Source organism: Pyrgilauda ruficollis, unplaced genomic scaffold, assembly GCF_017590135.1.
Source record: "Pyrgilauda ruficollis isolate IOZ18807 unplaced genomic scaffold, ASM1759013v1 scaffold1, whole genome shotgun sequence".
Lineage (NCBI taxonomy): Eukaryota > Metazoa > Chordata > Aves > Passeriformes > Passeridae > Pyrgilauda > Pyrgilauda ruficollis.
Window position 1 is genome coordinate 18522517 of NW_024508100.1, and position 19921 is coordinate 18542437.

The 19921-nt window shown below is 39.6% G+C and overlaps 1 protein-coding gene across 11 annotated transcripts in view; it reads right to left on the minus strand.

Moving 5' to 3' along the window:
- APBB2 (amyloid beta precursor protein binding family B member 2) overlaps positions 1 to 19921 on the minus strand; it is a 166510-nt gene that overhangs the window by 92138 nt on the left and 54451 nt on the right. For 7 of the 11 annotated variants that reach the window (XM_041479423.1, XM_041479496.1, XM_041479736.1 and 4 more), the window contains 2 exons: positions 19595 to 19683; positions 10031 to 10139 (listed from right to left, as the gene is read on the minus strand). In XM_041479423.1, the coding sequence (XP_041335357.1) occupies positions 10031 to 10076 (46 nt within the window). In that variant the 5' untranslated portion in view covers positions 10077 to 10139; positions 19595 to 19683. Of the gene's footprint in view, positions 1 to 224; positions 294 to 10030; positions 10140 to 19594; positions 19684 to 19921 lie in introns of all 11 variants that reach the window. The other 4 variants (XM_041479922.1, XM_041479652.1, XM_041479830.1 and 1 more) reach the window with 1 other exon arrangement.

Consider the following 19921-nt stretch of genomic DNA (forward strand, 5'->3'; position numbering starts at 1 on the left):
GCCATCTAATGACTTTTTTGTATCCTATTGTCTATGGGAAGTTTTAAAAAAGCTCAATAGAGAGTTTCTTCAAAAAGGCACGGTTAAAAAAAAATGAAGTGCTTTCTCTTTTTCATGTGTAAGTGCAAAATGAAAGTGAAATATGGACCTGGAAAGAAGAAGAAGAAAAATAAGAGGAAAATGTCACATATTTTCATAGCAGAATCTTTTAAAGGGCATCTGACCTGGAAGTACTTCTGACATGGCTCGCGGGGCGTCAGCAATGCATCAGGAAATAGATTATAATTTGAAATCTGAAAAGAGGGACCATTTAAGAATTAAAACCAAAGGAAAACACAAAAGAAAAATACCACATTTTAGAAGCTCCTGAGAGATGTTAAGCATTCTAAATAAAGCTCACAGCATAACAGTGAGGATCTTCTGAGTTTTTAATGATATTTGACAGTCAATAAAGTATGGGAGAGACTAATCTGCAGCAACACAAACATGTAATTAAAAATAACTATTATATTTTTGTTAATGTACAAATTTACTGGGCACAAATTCAAAAATATTCTCCAGTTTTAGTCAACATACTGTAGCAAAAACTTAAATACATTGGAAAATATGAGCTTTTCCCAATTACCCGATTACAGCTTACTCAGGAAACCACAGCAGCACTGATACAAGAAAACACAGCAGTAAGGCAGGTTCACAAGAAAATTTACAGAATGAGATCTAGCATATGAAACCAAGAAGCACAGGGTTGATCTCACAGGGGCAATCATAAAAAAAAAAATAAATTAGGCAGTAAATTCCAGTATTGGACCCTTTCCTGGCCATCTCATAAACAAACCATTTTGCCCTAAAGTCTCTGATTTTGATATGAACGACACACACAGTGAGAGTCAAGGTACTCATGAAAATTTTTGCCACTGCATCTAGGAAACATCGGGAAAAAATAATACAATCTTTCCAAGAAAGCAGATTTCCCTTCTGCAAGGATATCTCTTGAGTACAAAACATTTAATGAAAACTTCATGCCACGGGGCTACAGCCACAGGTCTTATACACCCAGTTTAGTTTAAGTCTAAGCAACTGTAGAGAACACCTTCATTCTACAGTGATTGCAGCTCAACACCAGCTAACTCCCTTCACTTCAAAGGGTGAATTCCAATGTTAAAACATTCTTTCTAAAACTATGACCAGCTAAATGGTAATAGTTAAACAGATGTCAGCTAAAAGCATCCTAATAAACTCCAGATTTAGATTTTTAGCTGAAATCAGAATTGAGACTAGAAGCTGTCTTAGTATCAAATGCCATCTGATTCTTCTTACCTAGATATCTACACAAATTCCATGCAACACCTAACACTTTCAGAATGAAAAAGGAAAGAAAATATTCAAATGCAGTGCTGTGGTAAATCAGAGACTACAGCCAATTATTTGCTTCTTGCTGCTCCCTCTGGCAATGACATCTTAACTGGACTGAGCTTGGAAGCTGGAAAGAGAAAGCTCAGCAAAGCCAAGAAAGCCAATTATGGTGGGCAGAGCAGTTCGGGGAATGCAAGAGCAGGAAAGGAGCAGGGCTGCCAGCACCTTACACATGGTACGCTCAAATCCATCTGCAGATGACTCCACACAAATCTCTCTGAGTTGCTAAGGGTGGGAAGGACCTCTCCAGATCATCAAATACAATAGTCCTGCCCAAGCAGGTAATCACTGCTGCCCTCTCTACTCCACCCTGGATATGTCCTCACATCAGAATAAAACTGCCACTTCAACCTGATTGCTTAAGTGCAGCTTCTCCCATTCCCAGCTATTTCCTGCTTCACCTAGTCCTACTGAAATCACCATCTGGTAACCAGCTTTCTGTCCTGGCTGCTCCATCCCCAAGAGGCAGCCTGCCAGTCCCTGCTGCCACAATAATGACATTCCTCCTTTTAGAGCTAATCATGCTGCCAACCAACTGCAACAGCCTAGCAGCAGTGCTGTTTCTGCTCTAGCGGTGCTCTAACTAATGAGAATCCATAAAGCTGATCTGTCTTTATGTGGTGTAATTGAGGGAAAAAATCTTCAGATCCTCAAAGAGTTGTAGCACTCAAGTTGAATGTGCCTTCTCATTTACCAGTTTTTTTCCTTCCCCCTTCCCACAAAGCCAGTCAAACTCCTCATCCAAAAAATAATCCAAGATGCTTCTCAGAATCAGATTCTGACAAATACAAAGAAAAAAGAAAAATAATAAAAAATAAAAATATTAATGTCAAAAAGAAACTGGCTAAAGCCACTGTTCCGGTACTTTTTTTAAATTAAGATAGATACACCTAAATAATCAGTGTATATTTGACTACCTGACTGAAACTATATATTGAAGAGAACATGGGTCATCCTGTGCTACTACAGTACTCTTAAATTAAGTAACCACTTTAAGAAAGACAGAGAAATTCTTTCATTTATATAAGGTATTGCCATGACATGCCATAAAGACTAATCCTGCGTTTATGAGGGAAAAAAAACAAGATAGCATGCTAAGTGTTTTCCAAATTCAATTCTCTCCCTTTAATTAGATTTTTCCCCATGTGTAGAATGGAACAGTCTGGTAGGCAAAACCAGTGTTGTCACAGCAAGAAGATGGAGTGTCTTTTATCTACTAGTTACTTGTGAGCACAGATAACAAGACCTGTCATTGGATCTATACATTCACACCAATTTTTGCTAAGTAAATGGCTGAAAATTTTCCTAATCCCATTGTTTAAATTAAACTGCAGAGCCCTAAATTGTCATGTAAATTAATCCATCTCTACAATAATGATCACAACTCAGACTTATTTGCTCATTTACAAATATCCTTACTTTTAACATAAGTGCTGACACAGGGCACAAGCATAAACATCATTTTCCTTAAACAGAAATACAAACTCAGAAATTGCAACCTGAATTTCTGCAATTGAGATGACCAATAAGGCAAAAAGGACTTCTGTATTCTGCAGCTTTAATCTCAAGTGCCATCCAAAAATAACTCTCACCAAGCCTGAAGGTAAACAGTGTGTAATCAAAGCTGATGAGAAATACCAAAACGAAAGCAAAATGCCATATGAAACAAAGTTAGGATAAGCTGTCTCTGTGAAAAAATGTAACCAATATGTTTTGTAGCACAGGCAGCCTACCCATATGCCTGAAAGGAATCAAGGGCCACAGATTTCGCTCATAAAATGACTTTGACAGATCCAGACTGATTTCAAACCAGGGATTTTTCAGCTCCACATATATTTAACTTTGATCAGATCCTAAATCAGGAAACAGAGCCACTCAAAAGATGATCTATTCCTTACCAGGCTTAAGGAAACCCACAAGGTCCAGGACCAGCTTTCCAGCTGTCTGAAACAGCACTGGACCAATCCCAAGCTCTTTGATCAGGTGACACAGGCACCAAAAGCAGGAAGGACATAAAGCACAGGTCACAGCACTAGTGAGAGAAGTAGGTAGAATGTTAGCTGAGACCCTGTCAGATTCAATGGTTAAGGTTCCAGCACAGATGCTGTGCTGGGAAAAAACCCCCAAAAAACAGATTATTATCAGTAACCACCTCCCACACACCTTGTCTGTGGCCCTGCTATTTGGAGCTTGCACACACTCCCTGTTCCTGCAAAGCTCAGAAACAAGGCTGCATACTCCTGAGCACAATCTGCTTCTCCAAGAACAACTAACTGCATGCACATAAATAAAGACATTTCAGTTTCTCTTTTTAAACTAATTTATTTTAACTTCTGATGGCCTGCATCATGATTGCACCAGCTACAACTTCATCTGCCCTCTGAAGCACATATTACAAATTTATGGCTAGTTATACATTAAACTTTTATCAAACAAGGTTATCCAGAAATGTTTTTATCCTCAGATTACCTCAGGCTGGTAGCAATAGTTTTGAGCCACCTATTTTTACTGCTGCATAGTTGAGATCTTAGAAGGCTTTTGAAAGAGCATTCTATAGCAAAAATTATTTTCCAGACTGGTAGCAATAGTTTTGAGCCACCTTTTTTTACTGCCGCATAGTTGAGATCTTAGAAGCTTTTGAAAGAGCATTCTATAGCAAAAATTATTTTCTCTTTACAGTAAAGTTGTACTTAGTATCAAATTAGGCTCTAGAGATGAAAATTTGAAAATTAAAAAAATGGAAAACAATCCTTCAGTTGACTCTCTATAAATCTATATGGAAATAAAGAATAAAAGTATGTTTCTATCACAAGTATCAATATAAAGAACACATCTAATTTCATTAATTCCCAAGTGTTTGCAAGTAATTTCAAATTGCTAACAGTAAGTTAGTAACCAGGTAGTAAGACCAGTGAGTAAAAATAAAAAGCCCAAGACTCAGACACAGAAAAGAGCACTAGAGTGCCAGCTTTTGCACAATGAGACTATCAGGGCTCTCAAGAAAAGCAAATTAGGATTTTTCATGTTGAGAAGATTGTTTGTGTTCCATGTACATTAAAAACATTCTGTATCTCAGCTAGATAAGGTTAGTATATATGTGCACTTTTAACTACATCTGCTGAGCTGCCTGAAAATCAGACTCATGTCCTACCCACATATTCCTTGCCTCCAGTAAAGGAACAGAGCTCAGGTACATCAAACCAAAAAAGGTCTCTATATTTCCAGTCTGTTTTTTCATCAAAGGTTGAACTAAAATAAGGTTCATTACACAAACGTCTCAGTAAGGCTGAAAGTTCCCTGCAAAGCTACGTGTTGTCTTCAACCAAACTTGAATGGGATGAATCAGAAATATTTCTAAACATACAACAGTTTATAAACCAAGTGCTGCAGTACTGCTTAAGCTGACAGAATGCCAAGAGATGACTGAAAAAGCCTACAGCAACTCTCCCAGCGTCATTATGGTACTAGAATACAGCAGTGACCTGAATCCTGGCCTGATGCAGCCAGTAAAGCTCCCTGAGAAGGCTCTGCCCACAATGCTCATGTATAAAACAAACCACGTGCTTGAAAATGAAATCAAACTATCGTATTTGCTTTATGGTCCCCCATAAACCAAGCAGATCAATCCGTAAAAAAAATGGAAAGAGAACATAGCAGAAAAGCAACTGCACTTACTGGCATTTATATTAGTTATACTGAAGTGTGGCTGAAAGCAGATTCAGTTTCAACAAACTTGGCTGCAGAAGACACTGAACAAGTGGAACAGAACAAACGACCAGTATTACTGGCCAGAACTGCAACATGGAATCTTGAGTTCTTGACATGCTAGCCAAAAATCTCTGTTCTTGTTTCTTATTTACAAACTCACAAATCTCTACAAGGTATTGAATACCTAAGGAACTAGAGTTTCTGTGAAAGAGGACAAACACAATGCAAATCTGCTATCATGGTAGCTCTCCATGACCATATGCAACCCCAAATGGAATTACAAGGAGACCTTCAGCATCTATCTCTGACTCCCCCATGAAGGAGAAACTGACCTGTCAGGATCCTGAGATAGGGCTACTATTTAATCATGCTAAGAAATAAATGCATAAGTGACGATAGGCACCCAGAGTGCTACACGGTCCCTAAAGAAAGCTTTTCATCTGTAGGCTCTGAGGCAGCTCTTATCTGCCAACAAGAGCACCTGCTTTAGAGCTTCACCAGGATCACTCAAGAGGAAGATGAAATTCTTATGCCAGTCTCCACACAGCTTCCTAGGAAAGGCAGAAACCAGAGAGACTTTAATGAAGACAGCAATACGTGTCATTGGGTATTTCTGCAATTTCCACTCCATCGGTCATCTGTATACCTGCCTTTTCCTCAGCTATTATGTGGAGCTCTTAAAGAAACTTTACAGAAAAGTGTCACCTGCCCAAGCATGACCTGAGCAGTGCTAAAGTTTGAATCTCATTTACACCAAGATGTCTGGAAAGAAAAGGTCAGGAGATACAGGGCAGGATTTTGCAGATGTAGAATGTTACTGATGTTTCTACCAAGAGTGGCAAAGTGCATACACTCCTCCTCCTTGGGGTTAGGTGCCTCTTTGGGTCAGTACTCTGTTATTCTAGGAGCAGCTCCAAGCCCACAGAGCCACACCACGATACATTTTTACACCAACTCATCTTGTGCTAATGATAGCAATGTAATTGTCAGCAGTGGCTGCAAGACTGGAAGTTCGGGGCTCATTCAGGGGTTTGCTGTTATTTATAATGTCACCATTCTCACATTTGTTTCTTTATCTCAGTGCAGGGAAGCTAAGATTTTCCAGCAGTTTCATGAAACAACAGCTCCCTTGCAAGCTCAGTGCAATGAAAGGCACAGTTGGGCATTCCTTGGGAAGCTGACAGAGACAGAGGCAGAGCAGAAATTTGAGCATTCCTCAAGGGAAATCAAACCCTAAGTTTATAAAATCAACCGTGATCTTTCTGCCCTCAAGCATTTCAGCTTTATCATGAAGCAGATGATCATGAAGAACCAAAACTCAAACCTCTCCCATCTGCAGTCCAAGGGAGTGCCCTCTCATGAGGAATATTTCCTTTCATTGTCATCCTTGATTTATGAATGCTTCAGAAAAACAGCATTTCCCAAAAAAAGTTTGCCTGGGACAAAAAAGTCACCCTCCAGCAGAAGTTTCTGAAATAAAACCTGAGTTAGCTCTAACAATTACATTGCAGAATCACATAAAAAAATCATTCCATATGGACCTTAGTCTGAGTCACTAATAGGTTAAAAATCCAGAAATACACCTCTACCTGCCAGAAATCAAGAGGATGATTTTAGAGTGGGACATGTGGCAACACTGTGGGCAGTGAAGGCTGGTCTTGGAGTTCCAGGTGCAAGCAGGTCCCTTCCTCCCCGGGAAAGCTCATGTGCCACTGCAGGACTGAGCCTCCACCCCTGAACACTCCAAAGGTCAGCAAGTGCTGAAACTACCACCCACATATTTCCGTACTTTCTCACTTCCAATGTCCTCTGAAAAAGTGGGCTTTTTTAATTTAAAGCAGTCTCACAAAACTCTGTATTTTTAATTTTTGTTATTATTACTATTATTATTGTTGCTGCTGCTGTTTAAGCCCTCCAGGAGCATTCAATGCCAGCAGGAAGGCACTAGAGTCAAACCCATTTTCTTAAAACACTTGGTCAGATTTCAATGTCATGCAAAAGACTACAACTAACTAAAATAAATGAGTTGTTATGCTGTGGACAGGATATGCACGGACAAATCCTTTAAAAAGGTTTTTTCCAGACATACAAAACTCTTTGTGCATAGAAAAAATTTTAGTATGAAACAAAATTTGAGTCTACCTAAACATCCCAAACAGAGCCATGTTCTCACAAGAGCTGCTGCAACCAATGCAGGAAAGTGGAGTTTGTGAGCAAGAATTAGAAACATATAAATAAAAAAGCTCAGGAGAAATTAATGAAAGAAGTCTGTTTACAAAACCTAGCTTCTCAGTAGGTGGAGGCTGTACCTCCATGTCAGTATGTTTTCACAAAGAAAATACAGAAAAGAAAGAAAACCCAACAAAATAGCACACAAGGGAGGTTTCAATCAGCACAAGCAGCATTAGACAGTGCCAGGGACACGCCTAAGACTGTTCTTCTTGCTGACAACAATCAAGGGAGATCATTGCTCTCAATTACACTTTTAAAAAATCTAAATCTGCAGGCACCTGTTAAATTCATGGCTTTCCATTTTACAGTTTAAACACCTTGCTGTTTTTTATACCTTCAGCACCTGTATAGGAAATATATTTCCTAGGATTAGGCTTCAAATAAGCCATTTTCTATTTAAACTGTTATGTGTTTCCACAACTATAAAACCCTTTGTTGTCCTCATAAGACCGCACACTATCCTATCCAATAAATCTATGAAATCCTTCAACAAAACAGTCAATGCCATAAATGGATGAAATGTTACCCTACCACCTAAAAGGCAATACAGCTGCTATACTCCACACAGACCAAATTCTTCCCTTGACAGATTTATTTAGGTATAGGTATACGTACAGACAGAAGGTAAAGGCAGGGATTAAAGCTTAAGGCAGCACCAAGCCCTTGATGTACAACATTAAGATTGCAACAACTGTAAACATGAAATACAATAACTGAGATGGTGCAATTACTCATTATTTATGCAAAGAACACAAAAACAAAGTCCTGTGTTTTACCAGCACTTCCATCAAGATCTAATCTGTTATCAGAGATTTCATTATGATCCACATTTCTCAAAAACTTGGAAATTTCAATACCATTACTGCTGGATGTCCAAAGCATGTTATGTTAAGCACCAGGAAGCTGCACAAATCATACAGTAACAAAATCAAAAAACAAGGAAGTTTCTTGGCTAAGAAACCTTGACAGGTTAAGGAAAGGGAAAATGTAAGAAAAGCACAAAGCAGTAGGTGTTTGCGTATCTGTCCTCAAACTGAGGGAGTTCTGGTGCCAATTGATTCTGACGCAAGTTTTGGCCCTGGCAGATGATGGGAGCCCCAGCCTTTCCCCAAGTAAACAATTCTACTTCTTCATGCCTAAAACTGTTCAACCAGACAACAGGAAGAGCATTTCAGGCTCTTCTGGTAAGAATCTAATGCTTATCACTTGTTCTCTCTAAGCAGGAAAGGATTTGATTAGATGCTTCTACACTAGAATTTCTTAAATGTCTGAGCTTTAAGCCTAGACATGGGATGTGAATATCATGTCTGGCACTACTCAGAGAGGCCACGTTTGAAAGCTAGTGCCCAGAACTAATGACCAGTGATTCAAAGAGATCAGTCCAACTCAGTACTCCAGCACTGGACCACCAAAGATCTGTAACAACCATTTATTTCCTCCATTGTGGTACAGACAATATCACTCAAACAAGTCTTTGGACACAGTATCTAAGCTGGCTCTAATGCACCATTTTAACGTGTACCCTTACGATACCTATGATTAGTCTGCAGCAGAACGCAACCATGCTTTACTGCTTCCCAGGGTTTAGCCCTGTGGTTAGGCAAAACCCCAAATGTCAGGTTCCAAATGCAGGATCTCACCATGCAGTTCCTCATGTCCAATGGCAAAGCCACCACAGAAGTCCCTGTCCTGCCACAGCTGTCAGCTTTCAATGCAGTTTACCACTTGGATCAGCCAATGCAAGTATGTGTGGAACCAGATGCCTGAAGTGGTTGGGAGTTTTAAACAAGTCTTTTAAGGAACAGAAAGAATGTTACAGAAGTGAGAGCTTATCAAGCTGGCTTGGATGCCAAGAAAAGCCTAGTGTGATCGTGTTCTTTTGCTACAGCAGAAGGAGGAGTGAATACAAAAGTTAACCTACCACAACTTCACCTCAGTAGCCTGAGGGATCAACAGACAGTGCACAGAACTGCAGCAGACTTTTGGAAGTGGGGTGCTACCTCACAGCTCTCCAGGGAGGTCACATCAGCTCACTTCCCATTGTCTGCACTGTGGAACCACTGCAGCGTGGCTGCTGATGGAAGGAGTGAGGTGATAAAATTCTAGGAGATCACTTTTTGTTCTTCTACAGAAGACAAATTTCAGTAAGGGATGATGTAATACAATCAGACAGGATACAATTCAGAGGAAAGAAACAATAATATTGAATAATATTGAACTCAAGAATATAAATAATCTGAACTGGGGATGTTAGCTGCAGTTGTAAGCAATTGAAGCTACAGCGTACAGTAACACTTTAGGTTGAGCTCAAGTAGCTTGTTAATTTGAAGGTAGCTGGTGTTAAAAGCTTGAGATAGATGGGAAGAGGAATAGCAGCTAACCTTAGAACACTATAATAAGCGAAGCTGGAGACCCTGAACACAAACCACAGCACAAAACACAGCACACTGCAGTAGATCTGGTCAAGTCAAATAGCAAGCCACTTTTTAAAGTTCTAGAAAATCCCTTTGCAGTTTAAACATAAATCAACATACTTACCACTTGGGTACACAAACAGAAGGGCTGGCATCGATTAGAATAAGTCAGCATTCTTTATAAATACTATTTCAAAATTTATAGGCTTAGCAACCTTCAAAGTAATAAAGCAACAAATAAATTAGACTGATTGCATACATACATGAGCTGCTTGGCCGATAGTGAGCCCCTGGGTACCGCCTGCCCATAGTGCCAGTCAGCACATTCCCACACGCTGGCAGCTGCTCCCAAAGTGCAGATCGAAGTTCTTACTGAGGGAGAAGAAAAAAAAAAAGTGAAGATTTAGTACAACAGCTGTATCTTTTTCATTAAAATGCTAATGATCCCTACAAATTCCAGGATAACTACATCTATAAATTATTCAGTCATGATGTCAGAGGAGATGAACTGTTGTGCTATACATGCAGCACAAATTTATTATTGGTGGTTGGCCTCCATTAATAAGCTCACATAAATTTTGAGACACAAAGAAATCTCAGGTCATACAGTAGCTTCTTTTGGTCTATGACAGAGAGCAACAAACACTGCAAGAAAGAGCTTGCTTTTGGCTTTTAATAGGAACAGCCAATAGGTGAGATTTAAAAACAATGTTTGTCTTAAATTTTGTGAAGCAATCATTAAGCAGTCATTTATGAACTGTTTACTACAGAAGCAAAACTTATCCTTGCTACATAACATTGACTGCTTAGTTCTGTTCTGTTCTATCCAGCAGTATTTTCACAGGAATGCAGGCTATTGACTCATGTATCAATTTTCTTGCACCATCAAAACCCTAAGCAAACAAAAAATTGCATGGCACATCTTATGATCAGTTTGGAATAACAAATCCAAAGTCTTAACTGAAGTGCTACTGAAGCTGTTAAATCACTAGCATAAAATGTTTTAGTCTAAAACCAAGTCCCATTGTTTTTTTCTGTGGTGCAGGATTTTGTACCAAAATATGATTTTCAGTTGTTTTTCAGCTTTATCTTTTTCTTAGTTTACCTGAATAGCCTTCTTATTCCCCAGTGTCTATCAATATATATTGAATGTTAACCACATCATTTGTTAAGATAAATTCCATCTTATTTTATTTACTCCCTTGCTGGAAATACCAGGAAAAGTAGCAAATTCTGAAGAGTGTTTTTCCTTATTCATTAAGGATTTTTAATGTCTCAGGCTGCAGCTACAAGCACAAGCTTGTTCTATGCAGGAAATAAAGACAAATATCAGGACATAGACAAAATAGCACTGCACTTAAACTGGCAGATCTCCCCAGATCTTCAGGTATGTCTGTTCCCTTACTGAACACAATGCTAGCTTATTCCTGAATTAAATAAGCCTTTTATATATACTGGCATCCATGCAATTCTCTGGTGAGCTGGTCTGGGAGCTAACACAGCTGAAAACTTCATATACAGAGTATTTTCAGTCAGATTAGGCTCCTGAAATGGCTGATGGTGGTTGCACAAGTATTGGTAGCTAGTGAGAGCAAGTGGAAAGAATAGGACCATGGCAGCCTGAGCTGAAAATGACTTTAAATGCAATTGCATAACATTGCTACACAGCCTTTGTAGATTACTCCTGAAATAGACACCTATAAGGCTGCACACCTGACAGTCCAAACAACAGGTAAGGATCTCCATTATTTTCCAAATCAGTGCTGACAAAGCATGTCCTGTTCAGTTCCCCTCAATGGGGAAAGTTCAGTGAATCAATGAGACAGTACTGTCTTGCCACTAAAAGAATTCTGGCTGTTAAGTGAGTAGTATGCAGTAAAATTAACAGTCATTCAAAAATCCCTGCATTTCTTTTGCAGGACAATATGGGACAACTCCTTGCCATGGGTCAAACAGACCTTTACAAGTTTTTTTTGGTAGCCTACTAGCTCAACTCATTGTAAAGTTGTGCAAGGAACAAACCTGCAGATAGCTGCTTGCCCCTTCCTGTTCTATAGGAATAAAACTAAAAATACATATTTATTAGTTGAAAAAAATTAGGTCTCTCCTCACCCTAAATGGACGAAATTCATAACAAAATACAAACAGAACAGTCTTTAGCTGTGCAAGGATTAGAAAAGAAAATTACTGAGGGGAAAACAGACTGTAACAAGAAGACAGTATTTACCATTCTTTTCCATTGCTTGTGAAAGAGTTTGATCAGTATGTAAAGAGCTGCAAGATTATTCATTTTTCATAAATGCATTGCTGTCTTTCTAAAAGGTATACACTTTCCCAAAGCAACCTCACTAAATTAAATCAAATGTCTACAGGTAAGACGGGCTATTCCTTCTGTACCTAGCACCACAGTATTAAAGGGGGCCTTCTGCACCATACCATAAGAAAAAATCCTAACAAATAAAAATTAAGACTCCCAAACCTTACAATCATGCTCTCAAACAGCTGAAATAAAGTACAGTATGGTCTTCCTAAGGTAGTGTGCCCACTCTGGGAGCAAACCACTCTTTGTAGAGGTCAGGACCCAAAGGTATGACCATTTTTAAATATCACATTTAAAAACTCCATAAACCTCAGTGGAAAAGACAACATAAAGATAGATTCTCATTATAGCAGAGGTTTCATCAGTTACTGCATAAAATGTGAACTTCAAAGATTTACAAGGTGGATTAAAGCTAACTATCCAAAGCCAATTAAGAAGCAGGTGTCAGACAGCAACTGAAGTTAAACTGCTCCACAAAAGAATTGTGATATTGGGATGTATGTACCAGCAAGGACATATACAGATCAAGACAAATGAAGATGCTGCTGAGGTTTGTTTTGGGGTTTTTCTGTGCTGTTGTTTGTTAGTTCTTGTTGAGTTTAGTTTTGTTTTTCCTTAAGAGCCATCTTTTGTGGTTCAGACTAGCCAAAGCAACCTCCCCTTTCTTTCAAAACATTCACTCACAGAGGTGAACCTCAGGGGAATTTCTGCTCTTCAGCAAGCTCAGGGAACTCTTACAGGAATGTGAATAACTCTGTTGGTACCCAAACCCCATAGCTAAAGCATCTGAAAAGAAGCCCATATTTTCCATATATACATCCATGAGACTGATAAACAAAATGGAAGGAGTTCTCAAATGCTGCCCCCATATCATGCATGTAGAGGTTTGGACTTGGTTTTATTTTTAACTGTACACAACTTAGATATCTACAACTCCACATAAACCTGAGTAAAACCTGAATGTACCTGATAAGTCAGATCAAGTCTTCATATTAGTTTTTAACCTGTTGGTTCACATTTGTTTCTGAACAGCTTTCTGTGGTTTTTTGCTTATTATTATACTGCAAAATTGCTTAAAATGTTTTAAGGTGATTTTTCCATCTTTATAGTTGAATTTAAAACTACATAGACACAAATAGACATATAACCTCATGGCTTCTCTGCAAGAAAAAATTTGATATAGCTCTGCCTAAAGTTGTTTTTTTTTGGTCCCTTCGTGATAATCTTCCCTGATTCCTTTCAGCTGGCTATCCCCACGCTGCAGCAGCTACAGAGAACCATGGAAACAAACCCTGAGCACCAGCACTCATACCTGCTACCCAGGGAGCACCTGAAAGCACTTCACCTCAGGCCAAGTCCCTTTCAGGAGCTGTGGTGACAGAGCTACCAGCTACTCATCAGCACACATAATGAAGACACACATCTTGGAAAGATGCCATGACTCTCAACTGAGACTGCCATCTTCCTAAGCCATTTTCTTTACAGAGCTTTTCTTACAACTCTTTCACATTTCTCAGGTTTTAAGGCTGCTACATAGAAGTATCATTTTATTTGTATTCATGTTTTGATACTAAGAAAAAAACCCCAAAAGACAAATTAAAGTCTGGTAGTCTTTATTACTTTTTTTTTTTTTTTCCAATGAGTGAGTCAAAGCAAGAGTTCTGTCTATACAGCTGGCACACAGAATCCAGTTTACTTGAATTCCCTTTTGTTTCAGAAAAAAAATTTTCATAGTCCAATCTTCATACTATTAATGGCGATTAAAGCTAGGTTGTGTTTCACCCAAATTCATTTTTTTACACATGCTGCTGCTTATGAGGTCAGCTGACTCCTTGCCCTTCCCTGGCTCTCCAGAAGCAACATTTGCTATAAATACATTTGTGTTCAAACATAAATATAGGTACATTCATATTGGCTGCCATAATCTCATACAATTGTACAACCAACCCTCACATACCCAAGAAAAAGCATATGAAAAATGGAGATGACTGCAAATTAGCTACAGAAGTCATCCAGGTGTGACTGACTACATCACTCAACGCTTGCAGGGAACAGCTGCACACAGTGTGGGGAAAGAAAAGGTTATTGCACGATGTTTCTCAGGGGACAGCTACTCAAGAAATCACACTCCAGCACTCTCTGTGTGATATTCTGACAAACAGCACAATCCTACCTTCCAAGTCTTTGAATACCAGGAAATAGGTCTGCTAAGGAATGGGTAAGAGGAATGTTGTGCATTGTTTTAAAAGCACACACAGGCCACGGGTCCTATACAAAACAGATCCATTACAGCAAAGGGTTCAGACACTGAAAGAGACTAATCTGGGGGTGGGGTGAAATTTAAAAATCAGTCTGTAAGACTGGTGGATGGCTCATTTTAAGAAATCACAATTCAATATACACACAGTTTTTGTGTACATATTTGCATATATAATGCAAATTTATTGTTTTTCAATTTGCCTGCATTCAAAGAAGTGACTGGCAGGGTTAGCTGTTGGACAACAGTAGCAAAACACAATTCAAACAAGTAAGCAAAGTGCCAGCCAGGCCATTAGGAAGTTGTGCTGCTGATTTCTGGAGACACCTACAGAGACAGCACTTTCATTTTCTGTACTAGGAACAGCTACTGGACATGGATCTCTCAAGTCACAATGCCTCATGTTTGACGTTTTCGGAGGTAATCAACAATTCCTAACCATTAGTTTCATCTAATAACTACCAACAGTTTTAAAAACTGGTATCTTCATTTTATAATAGGTATTTTAAAGAGGTTCATTTTAAAATAGGTGTTTTCACTTCAGGAACATTTCTTCCCAAGTCTTCATTTACCTCAGAGTCCTTATCCATCCTTCCAGTTTTGTCTGGCAGTGCTCACACCAAGGAGGTTATGCTGTCCCCTGCACCTGCCTTTGCTGAGAGGCAGAGCCACCCTGCTTTCCAAACAGCTCCCTCCCCCATGACCTCTGCTTGCTGGCGCAGGATTAAAGTTTTCCGGGAACTGGAAAGACAAGAACAGTCCCACAGACAAGAGGATGTCCTGCCTGCACTCCAGCCCTGCTGCAGTTTCTGTGGTTTTACCACACTTGGACCTGACATGCTCAGATATCTGGAAAGTCCTGTCCTGCCCAAAAAGTCTGGCAACTCCACCATTTCTCCTTCCAACAAATTCTCAGTAGTGAAATTCTTGCTGCATGCAGACATTCTTGCTTGCATTTCTCTGTCCTGTATACTTTCTGGCTGCCTTTGTGCTTCTAACTCCTCCCCTAACAAGCTTTGATTTGGATGCTTTCCCTCTTCTCCATAACTGAGAAGTCCTTCTTGAGGGCTTTTCTTTTTCTTGGTCATCCTTTCCAGGTACTGTGCCACCCACCTGTTTAGCAGAGGCTCCCATACACCATGTGGGGATGGATGCTATTATTTCCCACTCTGTTCTGGAGGATATAATCACAGCTAATCACTTGAACTAATTTTCTACTGTTTACAGCTTTATAATACAGACCCTAACTCATCAAAAGCATGTTTTTTCTGAAATTTAGCCTTCCAGTACTTCTGCAACCAAATCACATAGAGCAAGCTGAATTCAAAACATTCATGGTCCCCTGACCATAGGCCCCTGCACAGACAATACATATTTTCTCAGTAAAGCACACATGCTTTTTTATATTTATTTTACATTATGTTAGCGCAGATTTTGTCCACCAAAGAGTAACAGAAAACATCAGGACATTCTGTGCATAACTACGTATATATTTTAACACAAAGGAAAGCACTGTCTGTAGCACTTGCAAGTTTGTTAAAAATACAGTCAACCTCATTCACTCAGTGCAGCTATCTGAACTGGTATCAGTTAGTGATCTCAATTTTTACTTGCTCATTGGTAAGGATTTGTTAAGTTAGAGGTAATGTTGCCCATTAAAAAGAAGAACTGCAGCGCTCTGAGCCCCTGGGGCTGCAGCAGGTTGGGCTGTGTGCCAGAAGGAAGCCTGGCAAGCTAAGGAGCTGTGGGAGTGCAAAGGCTTTACACAATCAAAGCAGTCATCACAAAGCTGGGTAACACAGCTCTCCCTATAAAGCCTGAACCAAGAGGGCAATATTTCAGACATATATTCTGAACCTCATTTACACCAAGATCCGTGAAAAGTATTTTTCAAAGATGACTGTTTGTTAAAAACAGTATTTCTAAATGAGAAGGTACTTATTTCTTCTGAAGTTAGAGATGTCACTGTGCTCTTGCTTTCTGTGACAGCTTTCCAAGCACAGCTAGGTTTTTTGTTGTAGCATTTTACCACTACTCTCCACTTTCATCTTCCTTGTATCTTGTAGGAATCAACACAGCACTGCTACCACCCATTCAAGAACGGATGCAAAAATTGGAAGCTGAGACAAAGCAAAACCAGATTCTCCAGAAAAATGCTGTAATTTCTGCATTTACCAGCTCTACAACTTCTCTCTCCAAACTGATCTATCTGCCAAATCCCAAAATTTTGTCAACTGTCCAGACAGAAAACCAAAACTCAAACCTACCACCTTCTAGATTCTGCTAGTGTCCTTCATTAAATACTGAAAAGTAAGAGAATGACTTTGTATTATTACTCAAGACAAAATTTCCCAGTTTATCCATTTTGTCCATTTGCATCTTAATGATCTAATCTAAACTCTCTGTGTTCTACCCTTTCAAAAGCACAGCAGAACCCACCTACTGCTTGAAGACTGGGACTTCAAGCCAAAACTGTTTCCAACTGCCATGGATACTAGAAAGCCCTCCAAATACAAGAGACAAACAAAGCATATTATGCAGCATTTGTAGCTTTACTTATGTGAAAAAGTATTTGAAACCCATGTGTAGCATACTGAGATATGGACAGCCTTTCTGGATGTTAAATGACAGAAACATGCATGTGAATCCAGTTTTATCCTAATGTCAATCACCCAAATCTCTTACATAAATAGAAGACTAGTAATGAGACAGACTCTTATTAGGGTTCTGTGGTCCTTTCTGCAAAGCTAAGGATGACAGTCATTTAGAATAACATAAAGCACATTTCCTGGGTGCCTTCTTCCTTCACAACCCATATTGTATTGACAACTGCCAAAAAACAGCATAAACTTTTCCTAAGCTGAGATGCAAAGTGCTGTGTTTGCCTGGGGACAATGCATTGAAAAGGATTCTCAGCATCCAAAAAAAAAAATTGTTAACTGATTCACATGTTGATATATGGTTCTATGGACTATGTGCAGTTATTACATAAAAGTTCTGCATTTCTTGATGGGAGAAGTTATTCTTAAGAAAAAAAAATTAAATATTTAAACATCTGTGAGAATAATCAGAATAGTTTCATGTTGTTGCTCACACTTCATAATCCTAACTTAGCCATAAATAATCACATTAAATATTGTACAATCCCATTTAAAAAGCAATTTATTTAATACTTTCTAAAATACTTCTACCTCATGGTGTCTTTTTCCATTTTTTGACAAATAAGATGAGTATGGGGACAATACCACTTCAAGACAATCAACCAGCTATGATTTAATTGTTTATTTTTAGGTCTCTCTTCTCCACAACACCCTCTTCTCCCACACAAGGCAAGAGCTGAATCCTTGGTTTGCAAGAGCAGCTGCTACCAATATAGCAAGAAATTTATTTCTTTTTGAAAACACCATATACTAAGGTAGTGCAAAAGGATGAATCATGTCCTACGCTACCCAGTACTACATCTTCTGTTACCAGTGGCAAAAGCAATGATGAATGATGGCAGCACTGGGAGCAGAAACACAGGCTTTGCCTGCTGCAAGTGAAGAAGTTCCCCCAGGGTTTCCTTCTCAACCTATTACTAACAAAATCAAGCACCAGAAAATTAGCCTGATTTTGTGAATAACATAAATCTTCCACAAACAAGCAGGTATTTTTTCCAGTCCTAATCATTCTACAGTTCTGTGATTTTAAGAGATGATAACATAACAGGAACTTCGTGATAGCTGGTGCTGATTAATAACTTGCATGGCAACTGCAAGTTATTAATGTTTTAGAAGAATACTGCCCCATTCCCATGTAAGAGTTGAGGGTCTGTCCAGTAGGCATGGAGACTAAATAACAACCTGGGAAGACAAGTTGCACCTTTAGCCCAGCCTCCTCTGTATTACAGACTATGAGTCTGCTTGATTAACATTCATGAAAACCATGAAGACCATGACTAACTCTGAACCCTTCCAGAAGCCCTTAAAAGATGTCTTTACTGGACTGGCTAAAACATTCCCATCTTACATAACTACATACAAGCATGACACTAGCCCTTGATGGCTGGAGTCCCATCATTCTCTTTGCACAAAGACTAATTTAACAAGAAATATGTCACCAGAGTGTAGCTTTATGTAGGGGCAGAAAAACAAAACAATCAAAAAATCATAAAGACCTCTGAAATTCTTCTGAGTGAGAAGTAAGAAAATTCTCTAGGAAAAGTAACATGCACCATGAAAAACCATTTTCTAAATCAATGTCTAGGTACTAGCATTTATCTTCTCTCTGCATATTAACTAACCAGCTAAAGAGGAAACCTACAAGGTAAGAGTTTGCAGCTGTGCATCCCACAGGTACAGTAAGAACTTAAGGCATGTGTAAGATTTGCTCAGTGGCTGACAAGGCTGGCATACAGCTGGAAGCTCTGCCAGGTCACCTCAATCCATTAGGATGTGCTAAGTAACACCCTTGTAAGGATCACATCAGCAAAAGCCCAAAAGAGTGCTACTGCATTTCAGGAACTTGGAAAGGCAATAGTGATGGAAAAAACTTCCTGCCTCTATCAGCAAACAGTGCAGTCTCTCCACAAGGCTCTGTTAGTACAACTACTTGTACAGCACAGACCAAGAGACATGCTTAGCCCAAGTCATCCAGCTAACAGCACTTGCTTTGTGGGCAGACAGTTGCAGACTTCTCACATGCCTTATTTGAGAAGACAAGAAACCCTGCTGGCTTGCAAGGTACTGGGAAATACATCCCCAGCCTGGTAAATTCATGTGAGAAGGAAGGGAAAGCCATGACATCAGGTGCTGCTGAGGAGCATGACAGCAGATAACCTCTCCACACACGCAGCCTCAGCTGGAGTCACAAAGCTCTGGCTGTGGGCCTCCCTCCCACTCCAGACCCACAGAGAACCATGTGGATACATCACAGGAGGCTGCACAGAACACTGATATCCAGCACAGGTGTCTGCATTAACAGATAGCATTACTGTGAAACACCTCTGCTCAGTACAGCTTTTTCCCACATGAGGTGTTACAGTACAGCTAATCTGCAAAAATGGATACACCAAGAACTCTTGCTGGAGTACTGGAAGAACTGGACTGCCACTGTTCATAATATCATGATAAACAATGCACGTGCTGCATAGAAATACAGGTACCTCCAGTCTCTGTGCTGAAACTTCAGTGTTTAAGATGTGAGACATGAAAGGTTCAGAAAGAGTGCCCCCACCCTAGAGGATCCCCAGACATGGAGCAGGTTACTCACTCTTCCCCGCTCCTTGTGGAAAGCCTGTACAAGAGCACCAAGTTCTGGAGCACCAGCACCCACTCCGGTCACTGCAGAAATCAGGCAAGCTGCAAAACAAAACCAAATCACATATTTTAATTTATGAGGAGTCAAGAGGGATCAATGCAAACTACTGATCTTGCAGAGATGCAGGATACCAGAAGCAGCAGCAGGACCCTGGGAATCAGAGGAGCACTGACCAATGACTGAGTAACCCAAGCAGCCACCTTCAGTTTACATCCTTAAAGCCATCCATGCCCTACAATGTGCACACAGGAGAACTAAAAGCAGAACAGAGGATCCCTG